General features: G+C 32.9%; 2 protein-coding genes across 5 annotated transcripts; both read right to left on the bottom strand.

Annotated features, from left to right (window-relative positions):
* Positions 1–7,009: 7,009 nt before the first annotated feature.
* Positions 7,010–10,577, bottom strand: LOC140981977 (protein DEFECTIVE IN MERISTEM SILENCING 3-like). 2 transcript variants are annotated; one of them, XM_073448388.1, is made up of 7 exons: positions 9,709–10,577; positions 9,400–9,514; positions 8,805–9,030; positions 8,204–8,395; positions 7,798–8,121; positions 7,367–7,592; positions 7,010–7,210 (listed from the first exon to the last, which is right to left on the bottom strand). In XM_073448388.1, exons 1-7 carry the CDS (start codon positions 9,778–9,780, stop codon positions 7,205–7,207), a joined length of 1,161 nt encoding a protein of 386 aa, XP_073304489.1. In that variant the 5' UTR covers positions 9,781–10,577; the 3' UTR covers positions 7,010–7,204. The 2 variants fall into 2 exon arrangements, with proteins under 2 accessions (XP_073304489.1, XP_073304488.1); XM_073448387.1 differs by having other exon boundaries at positions 7,010–7,216; positions 9,709–10,572.
* A 4,903-nt stretch (positions 10,578–15,480) lies between these two features.
* Positions 15,481–20,575, bottom strand: LOC140983530 (protein DEFECTIVE IN MERISTEM SILENCING 3-like). Of its 3 annotated transcripts, none has more exons than XM_073450614.1 (8): positions 20,408–20,575; positions 18,180–18,317; positions 17,871–17,985; positions 17,276–17,501; positions 16,675–16,866; positions 16,269–16,592; positions 15,838–16,063; positions 15,481–15,681 (listed from the first exon to the last, which is right to left on the bottom strand). In XM_073450614.1, exons 1-8 carry the CDS (start codon positions 20,429–20,431, stop codon positions 15,676–15,678), a joined length of 1,251 nt encoding a protein of 416 aa, XP_073306715.1. In that variant the 5' UTR covers positions 20,432–20,575; the 3' UTR covers positions 15,481–15,675. The 3 variants fall into 3 exon arrangements, with proteins under 3 accessions (XP_073306715.1, XP_073306714.1, XP_073306716.1); XM_073450613.1 differs by having other exon boundaries at positions 15,481–15,687; XM_073450615.1 differs by having other exon boundaries at positions 15,481–15,687; positions 20,425–20,521.
* Positions 20,576–22,226: the final 1,651 nt, after the last annotated feature.

A 22,226-nucleotide genomic window follows, 5' to 3' on the forward strand; every position in this document is an offset into this window, starting at 1 on the left:
TTTTTTTTGGTTTAGACGTCCTATTTTTTGATACAATTCAAGATCACTATCGAATTTTAATCCAAAATGAAAAATCATTAAAATAAATAAATGACCTACAAAAATATTGATATTCAATTGTAAACACAAAATAAACTTGAGGAGGTCATTTTCTTAAAAAAAAAAAAAAAAAAACCCGAATTTGTACCGTACAGTACTGGAATAATTCAATAATTCTTTAATAGTAGGACACTAATCTCTCATGTTTTTTTCCCAATCATGTAACATTAAAAATTAAACAATTTTTAGTTGAGTTTTTGTTAAATAATTATAATGAATTTCAAATCTTTATTTAATGGAATAAATATTAATGTTGGATGTACTAAACAAAACGCATAATTTTCCCTTCAAGTTCAAAATTTTCATCCCTATATGAAGACTGTTCGAATTGTTTTAGAAAGCAGACGACTTGATTTATAAATTAATAATCAATAAATTAATAACATCTCTATGATAATATTTATGTCTGTCTCAACTTATACCAGTGTGTTAAATTAATAATTTCGATAAATAATTAAAATAATAATTTTTCAAAAATTTTTTTGTTTGAAACTATGACCATGTCAATATCATAAATTAATAATCAATAAATTAATAACATCTCTATGATAATATTTATGTTTGCCTCAACTCTATCAGTGTGTTAAATTAATAATTTCGATAAATTTATAAAATAATAATTTTTCAAAAAACTTTTTGTTTGAAACTATGACCATATCAATATCATAAATTAATAATTTTATAATATAACTAAGACAGTTTAGCAAATATGATTATATGTTTGTTTATTTTTCCATTAAAATTTGATTCTATTGTTATTTTTGTTTATACAGTGAAGTTTATTTGATTAGCCAATATGATAAATATTATTTGATTATAAAAAACAATGACATCACTTAATTTTTTTTTAATTTTATAAATATACATATATAATGAAATTTTTATATATTATTTCAAAGAATAAGATACATGCTTTGACGAAACACAATCACTATGTTTGTTGAATTTAAAAATTTATTTAAAATAATAAATTATTAATTTATCGATTAATTAATATATGAACATCCGTTGACTTGAAGCTCCGTTCGACGTACAAAATGGTGCTTGTTTGTGAATTTTCCGCATACATAGAATCCTCCTTTCATATTCATTTCTGATCACTTATCACAAATCTTTACAGTCTTTCTTTCTGGTAAGTTTAGCTTCTTCAAATCTGACACAACATCACTAACGTCTGTGTGTCAAAAACTACATACACAAGTTTAATGTCTTTGTGCAAGACTGTATTTGATTGGTGGTGGTGGTGGTGGTGGTGAGTGAGTGTGTGTGAGAACTGAACAATGAATACACCGGAAAAGTGTTCTCACACACTGAGGGAAATGAGCTTCTAAACTAAGATAATATGACTTCGTGTATTCCCTCTGGGCTGGTTGCTTCTTGTAAGCTGATAAGCAGTAAGCGTGCCCTCTCTTCATTTTACTCACTCATTATTTGGTCTTCACTGATCTTCTATTTATATGCGGGAAAGCTTGATCGTACAGTGAGACTCAATTATTGTATCTNCGATTTACTGGCCAAGGGATACATTAGACCGAGTGTTTCTCCTTGGGGGTGCTCCAGTGTTATTTGTGAGGAAGAAGGATGGGTCAATGAGACTTTGCATTGACTATCAGCAACTGAACAAGGCTACAGTAAAGAATAAATATCCTTTGCCTCGTATTGATGATTTATTTGATAAGTTGCAGGGTTCTTCTGTTTATTATAAGATCGATATGAGATCTGGATACCATCAGTTGAGAGTCAGAGATTCTGATATCTCGAAGAAAGCGTTCAGAACCAGGTATGGACATTATGAGTTTATTGTCATGCCGTTTGGTTNCACCTGAGCTTTTTATCAGTTGAGTTCTTCATCAGCTGGCCGGGCTTATGAAGTTCTTCTGCTGAACCACCTATCAGCTGGACATCAGCTGAACTGTTCTTTGATATGTCAGTTGAGCTGATTCAGTTTTGAGCAATCAGCTGGTACTTTCAGTTGCGTCTCGATAGCTTTAGTTTTGGCTCAATTAATTTATCAGTTCGAAGCTTGATCAGTTTCAGCTTCTTGCGCACTACAATAAATCATTAGAAACAAAACAACAAGTTTTATTAACATCAAAATCAAGATTGCGAACATNATATTTCTGTTGATCCTAGCAAGGTTGAGGCTGTGATCAGTTGGCCGNAAAACGTTCCAACATTATTATATTCTTTAAAAGGTTGGAGTTGTACAGTTACCATATGCTAGACATGTCAAAAGGCTGGGTCAGACCCGGACCCGAACCGGAATCGGAACCAACTCATGGTCAACGGGTCAGTTAATCGGGTCAACGATTTTGACTTGGAACCATGACCGGAACCTCCCTAAGGCGATCTAGTTACGGTTTAAGGGTGTAAAGCCTGTCGACCAACCTAGTTGGACCACTTCAACCGGTCGGGTCAATCAATTTTTTAATATTTTAAATGAAATGCCAAGATCGATTGATCAAGTGACCGTTGTCAACCCGTCGGGTCGACCATTCTTTTTTCTAAAAAAGATTGTTTAAATCAATGAGTACGATTTTGTGGTCGTTGATGGTCAACAGCCAGGATGATGTGGCCATTGTGCAACAGTCGACCTGTCGGGCTTGCCCGAACTCGGACCCGAATCGGCGAGTCGACTGTTGCAAAATTTTTATTTTTTTGGCCGAAATGTTTTCTATAAATACCCCCATATCCTTCATATTTTTCACACAGTTTTCTCTCAATCTCTAATACTTAATTGTTTCTTGATTAGTAAAATATCAAGTCTCGATTATTGATTTATTTTTTACTTGCTGATTTATTTTCATAATTACTTCAATTTCATATTTATGCAAATGGCCGGAGCTGGATCAAGTCGTAAGGGTGGCAAAGGAAAGAGAAAGGGCATCATGCCACCCGGGTTCGAGCATCATGATTTTCCTTCATTCAATGTTGATGGCTATGATTTTGATTTTTCCGATGGAAACATGAAGAACGTGTAAAAAAGGCTCAACAAACACGTCACCATTAAAGTCAAGAAGGTATGAGCAATCTAATGACGTCTAAAAGTAAAACTCGAACGGTGCTTTACCCGAGATCTGATATCTTCACCAAACATTTAAAAAAAGTGACGCTTTCCTCTTGTAATATGCAAGTCAAAAGCAAATATTGTTCGAAAACTTACAAATTTCAATAAAAAGGTGGTTATTGAACTTTGATATGGCACATGGAGAAAAATCATCAGTTGAAAATTGATATTAATCGTTCTCAAACTCAAATTCTGACATTCTCTTCTCAATCAGGTAATGCTCCACAATTTTTTAAATCTGACTAATCTAAATTTAGAGAAGAAACAACTAATTTTGTGTTGTCGAACAAATTTTTTTTAGTTTTAGTGATACATTATTTTTTATAAAATCGACTTTCTACAAGTGAAAATCCTTCTATTACACGTATTCTACGAAATACTCTCAAACGTACACTTCAAAAATTAGTCGTTCATATAAAGGAATTAATTTAAAAATTTTCAAGTTTAAATAATAATATTTCTTTGTGTTCCGATATTTGGAATGATCATTGGCAAAGTTGTTCAAATACGAGTATTACATATAATTGGATTGATAATTCTTGGAACATTAAAAAAAGATTGCTTGATATAGATGTTTTAGCAAAATACACACGACACAAAATATTTCTCAACTTATATTTGTTGTTTCAGACGAATATGATCTAACTTCTCAAGTTTCTTTAATTTATTTTGATAATGCCACTGTAAATACTTCAAGTATTAACGATCTTATTAAAATATGTAAAATACGTGGTAAATTTTTTCATATTAGATGCACATGTCATATTTTAAATTTATGTGTTCAAGATGGACTAAAAAATTTATCATCACATATTCAACCAATTAGGAACGCAATTCATTATTTATGGACACATTCTCAAGTTATGAAACAATATGACAAATTTTGCAAAATAAATGGTATGAAACCTAAACAGTTTGCATGAGACTTTCCAACTTATTGGAATTCAACATATAAAATGTTATTATCGTCTTTTGAATATAAAAATTTATTATGTATATTTTTTATCAATATGTTCAAGCTCGTAATATTTATTTATTTTCAAATCAATAGAACATATGCAATAATATTTGTGAAATTTTAAAAGTTTTTGATATGTCAGTGATCAATTATCTAGTGTTATTATCTTACTTCACATTCAATTTTAACACATTGTTATAACATTGCATGTTTTTTCAGTTAACATATTAAATCTAATGATGATGTTTTAGTTCAATGCATTTATGTCATGAAGAAAATAGGAAAATATTTTTTTACAAATTCTTGAAATATTTTTATGTGCTTCTGTTTTAGATCTTAAAATTAAATTAAATGATTTACAAGAAATGTTAACATTATTTTATGAATCTTTTGATAATGTTATGGAAACAATTTCTAATATCTAAAATCTAATTGATTTTGTTTAATATTAAAACTCATTTATATTGTATTTATTATGAATAGAACATCAAATATGGTAGATAAATTATTCCATATGAAACACAATCCACTATTTCTAGTAATATTACTTCTAAACTTACTAAATCACAATTTTTATTAAGAGAATGGACGAAACGTCCACAAGAATCCTCGAGTTCCAGTCAAGAACTTGAGAATTATTTTACCACTACTTTGTTTTTAGTGATGCAGATAAGGAAATTTTCGACATTTTGCGATGGTGGTCACAAAACACAAATATATCCAATTTTGTTTATAGTGGCAAAAAGAATTCTAGCTGACTCATTTCAACGGTTGCAATGGAGCATGATTTTAGCACTGAAGGAATATATTGAATGAGAGATATTCTAGCTTAAAATATAAAAATTTGGAACCCCAATATTTTCTCAATGATCGGTTAAAAGCCGCTAGCCAAACACGACATATTAAAAATGATGAAGAAGACCGAGACGAAACCGAATGAACATCTGGAACTACAATAAGAGAAAATGCGAATAAGTGTTATTGAACATAATGAAATATAATATATTTTTTATATAAGATGCTGAAAGTTGAAATGTAATAGAATTTTTATTGAAGAAATGTGAGATTTTTTTATTGAGATAATGAAATATTTGATAGAGTTTTGTAAGCTCAATTGCACAAACTTACTTTTTTAATTTATTTTCTATTCTTTAAATTTTTTTAAAAAATAAAAGGGTAAAATCGGAACTGAAACAGGCGGTTAACCAGACCCGGACCGTAACCGACCATGGGAGAGTATGTTAAGGTAATCTCGACCCGGACCGAACCCTGCCTGTGGCTAGGTCTACTACCAACTGTAATTTTTTGTAAAACAACAAGTGCACAGTCTGGAGAATAAGGCGAGAAATCTGATGAACATATGAGATAGGTGGTGGCTCTAGATCAAGTCCCGTTTGTGTGTTATGAGATATGCAAGATTCTAAGAGTCATATAGTCCATATATATAGGGATGTGCAATCGGTCTATTCGGTTACCGACCGAACCGAATAGACCTATAATCGATTTAACCGATTTTATTTTCAAATAACCGAACCGATCGAAATATTCATAGAAACCGAATTAACCGAACCGATTTTTAAATCGGTTATTTCGGTTACCGACCGAAATAACCGATATTTTTTAAAAAATACGAATTCTAACACACAAAAAAAAACAATGGAGATCTTATAAATAACAAGGAACATTGAACAAAAAATATCAATAATAAATAGAAATATTTAAGATAAAATCATTGGATGAATGAGCTTCTTTTCTAATATATGAAAAGTTGGGTTTCCTTTTAATGTATTTTTAATGTCCACATACAACTTAAATTAATATGTATACTAATTTGGTTAATTCGGTTTAACCGAATTTTTCAAATTAAAACCGAAACCGAACCGAATTAACCGATTTTCTAAAATTTCAAAACCGAACTTCTGAATTAACCAAACCGAATTTCCGAATTAATTCGATTCGGTCGGTTAATTCGGTTTAACCGAAATTTTGCACACCCCTACATATATATATGTTAAATTCAATCAAAGTTCTATATTAGAAATATACGAGGAAGATTAAGAATTAATAAGGTGAAATAATTTCTCCATCGGTATGAAGCTTTTTGGATAAAGTCCAAAGGCAAATCAATGAGGATTTAAGTCCAATCCAAATTAGAAAATATCATTGTTGAGATATGCGACTTCGATTATTCTAACAATTTATTTTTGTTTATTCGGCTTTACTTACGTTAAATAATTGAATAAATATGAGTTGTGCATTATTTCATTGGACTTTAATTTGGTTATAGTAGAGTGATGAACTCATACAAAATATAAATTGGCTATAATGTTCTGCATATGAAACAACATTATAAATATGTAAATTAAATCTAACATTATATTACTAATAGGTATGCTCAAGTTAATTAATCATTTAAATTCAGCATAACTTGATTGATTTGAATTCATAAAATATAAAAATTTATATAATTGACATAATTTGAACAATGTATCAACCATGGTAAGGTGACATTAATATAAATTGAATTTACAAAATTTACGAACATTAACTCTGAAAAGGAATATTTATTTGCCCAATTAAAACTTCACACGTTTATAAAACAAAATTTAATTGTTAAAATATATTAAAAAAATGTTTTTAAATTTAAATTCAGAGAACAATAATGATATAATAAAATTTAAAATATTAATAAAATGAAATTTAGTTTTCTTTATCATTATTAGTAACATAGCCAGATTGGTATCAAAAGTAAAAAGAAAAACACAGATGAAAAAATATATAAAAATTAAGATTATTAAAAAGATAGCATAATTGAGTATATGTTGGTTGATATATCGATTTAAACCCTCTAACAAAATCATGGTTATATATCTGCCAAACGGGGTATTTAACAAACATAAATTACTCTAAAATTTGAATACACACACTCTGGTTATCCAATCGAATCACAGAATAGCATTGGCGCAAACCAGAATTCAACTAAAATGTACATGAAAAAATGTAGGTGAAGGACGGTCACCATGCTTCCAAGCCATTTCTTGAATACTCATTCTATGTGATCATCTTGGAGTAGATTCCCATCACGCCTGATGCTGATTACAATACAAAGGAAACTCAGTTTTTGGTCATGATAGTTACAAATACAAAGGAATCAAAAAGAGTATATATTTTATTGGCTTGTCATCAAGAGGGAGACAGCCAAGAAAACCAAAAAAGTGTGTAGAGCATGATTGAGTCATTACCTGCGCCGCAAAAAACGAGCTTTGTGCAAGAAACTGGACAAACTCTTGTTTCTTTTTTTCATAATTGAATCTTGCGAGATCTAATAGTGACTGCTCTATCTGCAGATCACCCATAGTTCTAGTTTTTTCCCATTCTGTCTCCTTCAAACGATTTTCAATCTCAAAATAGTTCACGGGCATGTTGAATCTATCGGAGCCATTTGGGAACATGACATCCATCTCCCCCCTTCAATTAGAGAAATTCCAATTTTAAAAAAAAGCAGGAATTAATTGATACTTGATAATTAAATCCAAATATAAATGGATAAAACATTCTCCACATCAATCCTTACCTTCGTTTGAATAATGAAAAGCGAAATATGGATATTGGTTATGTAGATTAAAATGATAAATCTATCACTCGTGCACTAACTTTAAGCCTTGCTTCTTACCGCTTTTGACCCATATCAAACACCCCAGGACTTTTAATGACACCTCCATCAAGAGATACAGCTCCATTTGATATAAAAGGGAGAGCCTTAAGCATGTCTTCCCTTGATCTGTATACTTGCAAATTGGAAAAGAGGTTATAGAATAGTGACTCTCTTAGGTTGTGTCCATCACTTGAGATACCATTTAAGTAGGTACTATCCATGGTGATCATATTGACAGCAAATCCAAGAAACCCAGGAGGAATTTCCCCGTTGATGAGTCTTGGCTTTAAAAGATCAAGCCTCTGTTGAGGGTCATCATCAATAAAGTCGCCAACATATGGTCTAGACATACACAAAAATGATAATAAAAAAAGAGGTAAATTTTAAATGAGACCTAGTTTGATCATAACAGCAAAATACCCACCTTAGTTTTTCAAGACAAATGATACGAAATCGACCATCCAAGGGTCTGCCACCAGATACTCCAAGGGCACAAAGACCCAAACTTTTATCTATTAAACCTTGTCTGTTGTATGTTTCCAGGGCTTTGACACCCTCATAGGTCTTGCAGACAAGTGCTAACATTGTATCCAGGCCGAGATACTCTGAAAGAAGCCTAAGCCCCATAATTAAATAGCAAATAAGTTAGCCAGATTAGGATTAGTAGTCAACTGTTAGTTCACTCACTTTCTTAAATTAAATTTACAAGTGCGCTATCCACAAGGAGTAAATTTACATCCAACTGCTGCAGCGAAACATAAAGCACAATTAATATGGCTGCAGTGGCAACTTGCAATACATAGTAGTGCACACTCCATTGCTAGAAGAAGTAAAACACGAGACTGCCATATTTAGATGTTATTGTCCAAAGATACTAAATAATACACAAAATATATTACTGCTGCTTAAATAAAACACACTAAGTAGTATCATATGAATTTGTCAGTACATATAAATAAAAATTGGAGCCAGTAATAAATTTGCAAGAAGGAAATAGTGGAACGTTGAAAAAGAATTGAAGCAACCTGCTAAGGTTACCATCATCAACCATCCCAAGTGTAGCAACAATGCCGAGGACATCTTTTGTCAATGTTAGGTAAGAAGCTTGAGTTTCAGGTTGACTTTTCATTCTATACCACAATGCAGCTGCAGATCCCTCATGTTTAAGAATATTCTGTATGATTTTCTCCTCATTATGAGAAGGGTCTTCCTTTTTCATTGAGGAACTCATGTGATACTTCCCAATAGTGACTGGAAGAGCAAGTATGGTTAGAAAAAAAAAGAAGATAAATAATCAGAATACCATCAGAAAAGAGATATGATTCAGTTTTCGAGACGAAATAAACAAAGAATGAAGAGATTGAGGTTAAGAAAACATCTTAGCAGTACAAATTTCAAGAAATAGCTGAAAGGTAACTCATTCATCTCTAAAATATATTCTAGATCTGTGACTATCAGCTTAATGCACCAAGAGTTTGTTCCTCGTGATTTAAAAATACCATTACGTCCAAATGGCAATATGGACACCAGAACAATTCATTTTCTCCTTCTAAAAGATGGATGTGCAGCACAACCACATAACTGGAAAGACTGGAATACCAATTATGGAAATGCACATACCTTGCATGTCCACAACTGATTCATCCAATTTGTTTTTATGATGCTTCAAATATTTAACATTGTCTTCATGATGCTTGATTTTTTGACCCAGCTCCAGCATATCATCTTGAAGTTTCTGCAAACATCAAATCAACTCAGTTTCACATCAATCAATATCTTGTCCTCGAGGTGACTCATATAAGATCTTTTGATAGACAAATACTCTTACTGATTAAAAAGGAAAAGGAAAACTAAAGTTGAGTATCAAGCAAGTTACGCACGAACCATCTAAAGGAGACAGTAAAAAATCTAAGAATTTTAGTGACAAACCTTAGAATGGTTTGCAGTTGATTCAGCGATCTGAATAAGACCTCCATTCTGGATATTGTCCCTTGAAATCATATATGGGGAATTTTGACCAACATGTGTCAGATCAGAGACGACTAATGCCCTTGAGTTATTTGATAGCTGGTATTACAAATGAACCACAGCCTCAGATATCATGTTCCAAGCATTTGCATATAAAGAGCGAATTATAGGTAATAATAATAAAAAATCGTCAATGATTTAAAAAACAGAATTTCAGGTTTGAAACAGAAAAATCTTTATGCTTATTTGCTTCATTCAACAAACCAGACTCCAATCCAGGACCAGAAAAATTCAATAATTCCCAAAGCAAGATTGACCAATCAATACCGTGTGGATCAGGAAAGCAACATCATATAAAAGTAATGGTACAACGTAAACAAACTGCATTACCTAAAAGCACACAATAATCAATGAAATCATGCTTATAATCAAAACATCCAATTTGAATAAAAGTAACACGCTGAAATCCTTTTGATAAACATATCGTACTACTGTAAAATTATGTTTCATCTCACATTCACAAATTGCAATTTTAACCTTTTCTTTTTCCCTTTAACCGTTGCAAAAATGATGCCTGTAAAGAACTCAAGCATAATAAACAACAAATTTGGAGATCAGGAAAGACATTTACTCATCCAATTTTAGTTGTGACACATTTTTTTACGGTCTAGATATCACCCTCGTTTGTATAATTTCACTCAATGCAAAAAAGTTTCAACTGTCAGTTCACAAAAATCCACCAGGACCCAAGTTCTAATATATGCAAAACTGTGGTACTAGCCTTTGGAGTGTCAAAGTTTTGGTTTTTGAATTAATGTTATCTTCCCCTGCTCCGGTACTATTAGCCGTAAGATTGGAAAATAAGGAAGAAAACTAAATTCATCGATTGGTGGATCCTTCACTACCTTTAGTGCATATTTATCATTCTTACTCATTGAATTACTCATCATTCAGATTTACAAATTAGTACTTCTGTCGTTAGAGAACAAGTCAGTTATCAGACATAAATATGCTTGGAAGTAGAAACATACACATAAAGCATGATTAAAATCACAAAATATAAAACACCGTTATAAATAACATATGAAAAGTTTATACAGCTTTGAAATGTAAAAATTCAAGACGGAGGTTATTGACAATCATCCAATGTGCTTACAATACATTTTTCATGTTTTACAAGGCTCTATTGAAGGAAGTGAACAAAACTGAATTTGCGTTTTGATCTAGCAATCGGTTCCATAAGTATATATGAAATGATATACAGACTTGAATGACTTTCTCACCTATTATACTAAGTTTCTGGAGCAGTCTATCCTATTGTATTTGATGCCGAACATTGGCGATCTCATTACCGGTGGGCATAATAGAAGGACGAACTGAGNAAGAAGAATGCTCCATTTGTATGGTCTGAAGACTGTGAGTCCAGTTTTCTTGAGTTGAAGAAAATATTGACCAGTGCTCCGATCTTGACTATTCCATCAGGTACTGGTGATTTTGTCGTCTATTGTGATGCTTCTCACAGAGGATTGGGATGTGTTCTGATGCAGCGGGGACATGTCATTGCCTATGCTTCGAGACAGTTGAAGCCACATGAAACTCGCTATCCAATTTATGATCTTGAATTGGCAGCTATTGTATTTGCACTGAAGATATAACGACACTACCTCTACGGTGAGAATTTTTGAGATTTATTCTGATCACAAAAGTTTGAAATATCTGTTTTCGCAGTCAGAATTGAATATGAGACAGAGAAGATGGCTTGATTTGCTGAAAGACTTTGATTGTGAAATCAAATATTATCCGGGAAAGTCCAATGCAGCAACTGATGCCCTAAGTCGAAAGGTATGTTCTTTATCCTTATCGACGATTGGTGTTTCGAATTTGATAGAAGATTGCTGTTTGTCTGGATTGATATTTGAGACAGGTAGTAGACCATTGAGATTATATGATGTTCAAGCCGAACCATAGCTGATTTTGAAAATTAAAGCGGCTCAGAAAGTTGATCAGAATGTACAGAACTCGATATCGATGGTCAGAGCAGGGCATCGATCAGAATATCAGGTACGTGAGGATGTACTGTATGTGAATAATCGATTGGTTGTGCCAGATGTTTCAGAGTTGAGACAACAGATATTGTCAGAAGCGCATAGCATTCGATTCAGTATTTATCCTGGTGGCAGAAAGATGTACAATGATTTAAAGGCACAGTTTTGGTGGAAACAGATGAAATCTGATGTCACAGAGTGTGTGTCAAAGTGTCTGAATTGCCAACAGGTAAAAGCAGAAAGAAAGAAACCAGGAGGTCTACTGCACAGCTTGTCTATTCCTGAATGGAAATGGGATCACATTCCATGGATTTTGTGACGCAGTTACCGCGATCCTCCCAAGGTTGTGATGCGATTTAGGTCGTGATTGACCGATTGACCAAATCAGCATGCTTTATTCCATATCAGATGACATACAGGTATGACCAGATGGCTGAGATCTATGTCAGAGAAGTGGTCAGATTGCACGGAGTGCCGAAGTCGATTGTATCAGACCGTGATCTTCGGTTCACTTCGCACTTTTGGCAGAGTTTGCAGCAGGCTCTAGGTACGAAGTTACATCTGAGTACCGCATATCATCCACAGACTGACGGACAGTCAGAGCGGACTATCCAGACGTTGAAAGATATGCTGAGAGCCGTAGTGCTTGATTTTAGCACTAGTTGGCAAGATGCATTGCCACTTTGTGAGTTTTCGTACAACAACAGCTATCAGACGAGTATTGAGATGGCACCGTTTGAAGCATTGTACGGCAAGAAATGCAGATCCTCTTTGTATTGGGATGATGTCTCTGAGGTACCTGAGATTAGACCTGATATGATCAGAGATATGACTGAGAAAGTGAAACTGATTCAGAAGAGAATGAAGACAGCTCAAGACAGACAGGCCAAATATGCCAATGCTCGACGGAGACCGTTGGTATTTGAGGCAGGAGACCGAGTATTCCTGAAGATTTCACCTTTCAGAGGACTTGTCAGATTTGGCAAGAAAGGAAAGCTGTCTCCACGATATATCGGGCCGTATGAGATTCTTGAGAAGATAGGAGATCGTGCCTATCGACTAGTATTACCGCCTTCTTTATCTGGAATACATGATGTCTTTCATGTATCTATGCTGCGGAAGTATCTCCCTGATGATTTTCACATTATTCAGCCAAATGAGGCCGAGCTTGATGAATCTCTGAGTTACGTTGAAAAGCCGGTACAGATTATTGATCGTAAAGAAAAACAACTCAAAACGAAGATTATTTCACTTGCGAAAGTGCAGTGGACTCGTCATGGCACTAAAGAAGCTACCTGGGAGACTGAGTCTGATATGAGACAGAAATTCCCAGAGTTATTTCACTGATGTGAGTTGTTTATTTTATCTTATGTGATTTAATTGCTTGCGATTTCGAGGACGAAATCCTGTCTCAGAGGGAGAGAATTGTAAGGCCCGAGATGTTAACATGTTAATCCGAGATTATTTAATTTACGAATTTTGGAATAATGAAATAGATTCCACGGTTATTGTAATTAATTAGGATTGAAATTGAATTAAAAAGAGTTGTGAGGACCAAATTGCAAATAGTGAAGATTTCATGGGCTAAAGTGCAATTAATAATTTGAGTGGGACACTTGTCACCACCATGCACTTTGATATATAAATGTCCAATTTCCTTCATTTCTTCTTGGCTGAAACCGAGAGTTGTCCCTGGAAATCCTTGAAGTTTTCTTACACGTGAAAAAAATTGAGTTTGCCACATTCGGTTATCAGAATTTGAATCCGGACACAGTACCGTACTCCTCTCATCGCCAGCTACAACTGGACGTAAGTTTTATTGAGTTCTGTTATCATTTGAAATTATGATATTGGAGGAATTATTATGTGATCATTATTATGTGTGATGGGAATACTAGACATCGTAGAATCGAAGTCAGATCGAAGAACAAGTTGATTTTGGAATTGTTATGATTTTCTAATTTTATCAATTGAAATTGAACAGATTTGGATTATGGATTGATTACAGATTGTAACGGATATGTGTTATGGTTTGTAATTGATATATGTTGCTATTGTATTGACGGGGATATCGGGATTGTGCCGTTATGCCGTTGATTTGAATTAAATTCAGATTGATCAGATTCGGTATTGAATTGTGAATGGAATGTTGATATTGCTATTCTCGATATGTCATTTCAGATTTACAGAGACAGTCTTGAGTTCAGCACTTATATTGCTTCAGACCGAGACTACGAAAGAAAGTTATAAGTCAATGTCGAACCCGGGAGAATGACTCGAGTTAGATATAACTTGAGTTTCCCTAAACCACATACTTATTGTTATTATATGCATTGATTTGAATTGATATGCTTGTTCTATTGATTTATAGAAAGCGTGATTAGACGATTGGTCTTGTGACAGAGGTGCCAGACTGTGATAGAGTAGTCACTGGCCCATTGCACATTGTCACAGAGGAGTTATTGGNCTTATAAATAACAAGGAACATTGAACAAAAAATATCAATAATAAATAGAAATATTTAAGATAAAATCATTGGATGAATGAGCTTCTTTTCTAATATATGAAAAGTTGGGTTTCCTTTTAATGTATTTTTAATGTCCACATACAACTTAAATTAATATGTATACTAATTTGGTTAATTCGGTTTAACCGAATTTTTCAAATTAAAACCGAAACCGAACCGAATTAACCGATTTTCTAAAATTTCAAAACCGAACTTCTGAATTAACCAAACCGAATTTCCGAATTAATTCGATTCGGTCGGTTAATTCGGTTTAACCGAAATTTTGCACACCCCTACATATATATATGTTAAATTCAATCAAAGTTCTATATTAGAAATATACGAGGAAGATTAAGAATTAATAAGGTGAAATAATTTCTCCATCGGTATGAAGCTTTTTGGATAAAGTCCAAAGGCAAATCAATGAGGATTTAAGTCCAATCCAAATTAGAAAATATCATTGTTGAGATATGCGACTTCGATTATTCTAACAATTTATTTTTGTTTATTCGGCTTTACTTACGTTAAATAATTGAATAAATATGAGTTGTGCATTATTTCATTGGACTTTAATTTGGTTATAGTAGAGTGATGAACTCATACAAAATATAAATTGGCTATAATGTTCTGCATATGAAACAACATTATAAATATGTAAATTAAATCTAACATTATATTACTAATAGGTATGCTCAAGTTAATTAATCATTTAAATTCAGCATAACTTGATTGATTTGAATTCATAAAATATAAAAATTTATATAATTGACATAATTTGAACAATGTATCAACCATGGTAAGGTGACATTAATATAAATTGAATTTACAAAATTTACGAACATTAACTCTGAAAAGGAATATTTATTTGCCCAATTAAAACTTCACACGTTTATAAAACAAAATTTAATTGTTAAAATATATTAAAAAAATGTTTTTAAATTTAAATTCAGAGAACAATAATGATATAATAAAATTTAAAATATTAATAAAATGAAATTTAGTTTTCTTTATCATTATTAGTAACATAGCCAGATTGGTATCAAAAGTAAAAAGAAAAACACAGATGAAAAAATATATAAAAATTAAGATTATTAAAAAGATAGCATAATTGAGTATATGTTGGTTGATATATCGATTTAAACCCTCTAACAAAATCATGGTTATATATCTGCCAAACGGGGTATTTAACAAACATAAATTACTCTAAAATTTGAATACACACACTCTGGTTATCCAATCGAATCACAGAATAGCATTGGCGCAAACCAGAATTCAACTAAAATGTACATGAAAAAATGTAGGTGAAGGACGGTCACCATGCTTCCAAGCCATTTCTTGAATACTCATTCTATGTGATCATCTTGGAGTAGATTCCCATCACGCCTGATGCTGATTACAATACAAAGGAAACTCAGTTTTTGGTCATGATAGTTACAAATACAAAGGAATCAAAAAGAGTATATATTTTATTGGCTTGTCATCAAGAGGGAGACAGCCAAGAAAACCAAAAAAGTGTGTAGAGCATGATTGAGTCATTACCTGCGCCGCAAAAAACGAGCTTTGTGCAAGAAACTGGACAAACTCTTGTTTCTTTTTTTCATAATTGAATCTTGCGAGATCTAATAGTGACTGCTCTATCTGCAGATCACCCATAGTTCTAGTTTTTTCCCATTCTGTCTCCTTCAAACGATTTTCAATCTCAAAATAGTTCACGGGCATGTTGAATCTATCGGAGCCATTTGGGAACATGACATCCATCTCCCCCCTTCAATTAGAGAAATTCCAATTTTAAAAAAAAGCAGGAATTAATTGATACTTGATAATTAAATCCAAATATAAATGGATAAAACATTCTCCACATCAATCCTTACCTTCGTTTGAATAATGAAAAGCGAAATATGGATATTGGTTATGTAGATTAAAATGATAAATCTATCACTCGTGCACTAACTTTAAGCCTTGCTTCTTACCGCTTTTGACCCATATCAAACACCCCAGGACTTTTAATGACACCTCCATCAAGAGATACAGCTCCATTTGATATAAAAGGGAGAGCCTTAAGCATGTCTTCCCTTGATCTGTATACTTGCAAATTGGAAAAGAGGTTATAGAATAGTGACTCTCTTAGGTTGTGTCCATCACTTGAGATACCATTTAAGTAGGTACTATCCATGGTGATCATATTGACAGCAAATCCAAGAAACCCAGGAGGAATTTCCCCGTTGATGAGTCTTGGCTTTAAAAGATCAAGCCTCTGTTGAGGGTCATCATCAATAAAGTCGCCAACATATGGTCTAGACATACACAAAAATGATAATAAAAAAAGAGGTAAATTTTAAATGAGACCTAGTTTGATCATAACAGCAAAATACCCACCTTAGTTTTTCGAGACAAATGATACGAAATCGACCATCCAAGGGTCTGCCACCAGATACTCCAAGGGCACAAAGACCCAAACTTTTATCTATTAAACCTTGTCTGTTGTATGTTTCCAGGGCTTTGACACCCTCATAGGTCTTGCAGACAAGTGCTAACATTGTATCCAGGCCGAGATACTCTGAAAGAAGCCTAAGCCCCATAATTAAATAGCAAATAAGTTAGCCAGATTAGGATTAGTAGTCAACTGTTAGTTCACTCACTTTCTTAAATTAAATTTACAAGTGCGCTATCCACAAGGAGTAAATTTACATCCAACTGCTGCAGCGAAACATAAAGCACAATTAATATGGCTGCAGTGGCAACTTGCAATACATAGTAGTGCATACTCCATTGCTAGAAGAAGTAAAACACGAGACTGCCATATGTAGATGTTATTGTCCAAAGATACTAAATAATACACAAAATATATTACTGCTGCTTAAATAAAACATACTAAGTAGTATCATATGAATATGTCAGTACATATAAATAAAAATTGGAGCCAGTAATAAATTTGCAAGAAGGAAATAGTGGAACGTTGAAAAAGAATTGAAGCAACCTGCTAAGGTTACCATCATCAACCATCCCAAGTGTAGCAACAATGCCGAGGACATCTTTTGTCAATGTTAGGTAAGAAGCTTGAGTTTCAGGTTGACTTTTCATTCTATACCACAATGCAGCTGCAGATCCCTCATGTTTAAGAATATTCTGTATGATTTTCTCCTCATTATGAGAAGGGTCTTCCTTTTTCATTGAGGAACTCATGTGATACTTCCCAATAGTGACTGGAAGAGCAAGTATGGTTAGAAAAAAAAAGAAGATAAATAATCAGAATACCATCAGAAAAGAGATATGATTCAGTTTTCGAGACGAAATAAACAAAGAATGAAGAGATTGAGGTTAAGAAAACATCTTAGCAGTACAAATTTCAAGAAATAGCTGAAAGGTAACTCATTCATCTCTAAAATATATTCTAGATCTGTGACTATCAGCTTAATGCACCAAGAGTTTGTTCCTCGTGATTTAAAAATACCATTACGTCCAAATGGCAATATGGACACCAGAACAATTCATTTTCTCCTTCTAAAAGATGGATGTGCAGCACAACCACATAACTGGAAAGACTGGAATACCAATTATGGAAATGCACATACCTTGCATGTCCACAACTGATTCATCCAATTTGTTTTTATGATGCTTCAAATATTTAACATTGTCTTCATGATGCTTGATTTTTTGACCCAGCTCCAGCATATCATCTTGAAGTTTCTGCAAACATCAAATCAACTCAGTTTCACATCAATCAATATCTTGTCCTCGAGGTGACTCATATAAGATCTTTTGATAGACAAATACTCTTACTGATTAAAAAGGAAAAGGAAAACTAAAGTTGAGTATCAAGCAAGTTACGCACGAACCATCTAAAGGAGACAGTAAAAAATCTAAGAATTTTAGTGACAAACCTTAGAATGGTTTGCAGTTGATTCAGCGATCTGAATAAGACCTCCATTCTGGATATTGTCCCTTGAAATCATATATGGGGAATTTTGACCAACATGTGTCAGATCAGAGACGACTAATGCCCTTGAGTTATTTGATAGCTGGTATTACAAATGAACCACAGCCTCAGATATCATGTTCCAAGCATTTGCATATAAAGAGCGAATTATAGGTAATAATAATAAAAAATCGTCAATGATTTAAAAAACAGAATTTCAGGTTTGAAACAGAAAAATCTTTATGCTTATTTGCTTCATTCAACAAACCAGACTCCAATCCAGGACCAGAAAAATTCAATAATTCCCAAAGCAAGATTGACCAATCAATACCGTGTGGATCAGGAAAGCAACATCATATAAAAGTAATGGTACAACGTAAACAAACTGCATTACCTAAAAGCACACAATAATCAATGAAATCATGCTTATAATCAAAACATCCAATTTGAATAAAAGTAACACGCTGAAATCCTTTTGATAAACATATCGTACTACTGTAAAATTATGTTTCATCTCACATTCACAAATTGCAATTTTAACCTTTTCTTTTTCCCTTTAACCGTTGCAAAAATGATGCCTGTAAAGAACTCAAGCATAATAAACAACAAATTTGGAGATCAGGAAAGACATTTACTCATCCAATTTTAGTTGTGACACATTTTTTTACGGTCTAGATATCACCCTCGTTTGTATAATTTCACTCAATGCAAAAAAGTTTCAACTGTCAGTTCACAAAAATCCACCACGACCCAAGTTCCAATATATGCAAAACTGTGGTACTAGCCTTTGGAGTGTCAAAGTTTTGGTTTTTGAATTAATGTTATCTTCCCCTGCTCTGGTACTATTAGCCGTAAGATTGGAAAATAAGGAAGAAAACTAAATTCATCGATTGGTGGATCCTTCACTACCTTTAGTGCATATTTATCATTCTTACTCATTGAATTACTCATCATTCAGATTTACAAATTAGTATTTCTGTCGTGAGAGAACAAGTCAGTTATCAGTCATAAATATGCTTGGAAGTAGAAACATACACATAAAGCATGATTAAAATCACAAAATATAAAACACCGTTATAAATAACATATGAAAAGTTTATACAGCTTTGAAATGTAAAAATTCAAGACGGAGGTTATTGACAATCATCCAATGTGCTTACAATACATTTTTCATGTTTTACAAGGCTCTATTGAAGGAAGTGAACAAAACTGAATTTGCGTTTTGATCTAGCAATCGGTTCCATAAGTATATATGAAATGATATACAGACTTGAATGACTTTCTCACCTATTATACTAAGTTTCTGGAGCAGTCTATCCTATTTTATTTGATGCCGAACATTGGCGATCTCATTAACGGTGGGCATAATAGAAGGACGAACTGAGAAAGAGTTACCTCCAGGCCAACTTCAAGGATGTGACACTTTATATTATCGGTTGGATTAAGGTGCATGAACCGAATCCTAATTGTTGAGTGAATTGTGGACTTTGACTTCTCAAAAAATGGGTTATGATATGATCTCATAACCGTTCCATAAGCAATTTAGTAGCGAGTTTTTGTCTTTTTGAGAGAGAAAACCTAAGGTAAGTTTTCTTAAAAAGTGTTTTTTAAGCATCTTTTAGAATATCTTTCGCAACCAACTGTTTTTCTTTTCTTCTAAAAATGTGTTTTACTCCAAAATTTTTTGTATCCGCACGCGTTCAGATCATATAGTATCACATTCTCCTACCTTTTCCCACAATAATAGGCCGAAAATAAATCCAAACATATCCTTACATTTTCCAAAAAAAAAAAACTAAGTTGTCCAAACAAAAAATATAAAAAAAACCACTAAAAACTGCCGAAAAAATCATCTAAATTTTCAAAAGCAAATGCTGAAACGTTTTCCCAGTTTATCTCAACCTATAATCACTCTTCACACTGTAAAACAAAATCAAAGCATATTCACATTGAAAGAACACATAAAATTTGGTTAGTCCCAATCCTTTTCGACTCTAGGAAAAACCACACACATCAGTTTTAACTTTTAAGCATAATCACAAGCATGCACAAGGCTGCCGCACAGCAGCCTTCACTTTCATGTGTACGGAAAAATCCATAAATGGACCCTAAACCCCAATTTCCACAAAGTTTTGAATGATAAATCACTTAAAAAAATACCAATATCATTAAGAATAAAAGAGATAGAGGGACCTGGGTAGGTGGCTCGCCATTCATGGTACTTAGCTGCTGGTCGCCGCCGAGTATCTCCCTCCGTTGAGTGTTTGCTCTGCCAAGAGCTGGCTAGACAAAGTGAGGGAAAATTTGTTAAATAATTTCAGTAGTCACGGCGAAGTCATTTTTTTAATTTTAATTAAATAATTGAGTGAAGAGCTGCCAACACGAAAGGGGTCTTTTATGCTGGAAAAGCTAAAGAGGAAAACTAAGAATTGATAAATCGAATACAAATAATTTTTTTTTCGAAAATATACTTAATGAAAACAAAAACTTGTTTGAGACGATCTCACAGGTCGTATTTTGTGATACAGATCTCTTATTTTAGTCATCCATGAAAAATTATTATTTTTTATGTTAAGAGTATTACTTTTTATTGTGAATATCGTTAGGGTTGACCCGTCTCACAGATAAAGATTCGTGAGACTGTCTCATAAGAGACCTACTTCATAATGTATTTATAAAAGATTTTTGACAAGTTGTAACAGAATGCATGATTTATTCCTCTTGTTTCCCAAGGAATGATATTTAATTTCTTTCTTCAACATATGTAAACCCTTTTTTTTATGTTTTCCTCGGTCATTTGAACCATATTGAATTAGTTTATGAAATAATATCTGAATCTGCATTATACTTTTATTGTGTTCATTACTTATGAGATGAAATTTAGCATATAACCGATTTGATTAGCAAAGAAGAGCTAGTGTAGCTATTTGGGTTAGCTCGTCCACTCAAATAGACGAGTTGGGCTGGTGATTTTTTATCCATCCAAATGGCGGATTGGCGTGCTTCGTCAAATGGTGAGTTAAGACAGGTTGTGGGTCAGTTCATCTTGACCCATTTTATATAACTAAAAATGATTGATTATGTCGGGGTGGTCCACCATGACTCACCAAATAAACAGGTAGAGTTGACGGTTTCTCAATCCACCGAAATGACGGGGTAGCACGCCTAGTCAAATGATAGATTGTGGCGGTTCCGGGCCGGCTTTTTTTTTTTTTTTTTGGAACAATAATGTATTTACTAGATGAATTATTGAGCAAATAAATTTGATCCAAATTTGGTTATTTTTCCGTAGTGTAAAAAATCTTTTTTTTTTGGGAAGATGATTTAGGTGACTTGATTGATTAAATTTGCTTATAAAGATTACAACCACGATGTCTCTTCATAAAATACTCATAATTTATGTATGTTTTGCCTACATATATAATTTGCTAAATAAATATTTATAATTTTTAAAATTATAAACCGATGAACTCATTGTTGATAAAATTGTACTTTTGAAGAGAAATCCCATGAGTGCTTCAAATACGTGCCAAATTTTGGAGCAATTTGGATTTTGGGCATGTTTGGTTCTTTTGCTCTTCACGTGGAAGAAAATTCAATGAGAATAAAATTTGACACCAACGGCTGACTTCGTGTATGTATTAAATGTTAATTGGAGATTGATCTAATAGTAATATTATTTTTATGTAATTTGTGGTTGTGATTTAGTATATAATATAAATATGTTAACATTGTTATTATTTGAAACACAACAAAGAAAATAATAATTAGCACACGATGTACACGCGTTGCATTTTAAATAACCAAGACACAAAACTAAATGATAACGTTAACATAATTTTTTTCATTTCATTAATATCCTTCTTATTGATTTATAACAAATTTCATGTCCTTATAACATAAAAATATCTTAAAAATTAATCATCCACCATGAAGGTGATGTATTTCATGACAACGTGTGAAAAATTCTGTTAGAATATTTATGTTTTAGTGATTTAACATGGTTTGCTGA

The sequence above is a fragment of the Primulina huaijiensis genome, chromosome 8 (genome assembly GCF_012295235.1).
Source record: "Primulina huaijiensis isolate GDHJ02 chromosome 8, ASM1229523v2, whole genome shotgun sequence".
NCBI lineage: Eukaryota > Viridiplantae > Streptophyta > Magnoliopsida > Lamiales > Gesneriaceae > Primulina > Primulina huaijiensis.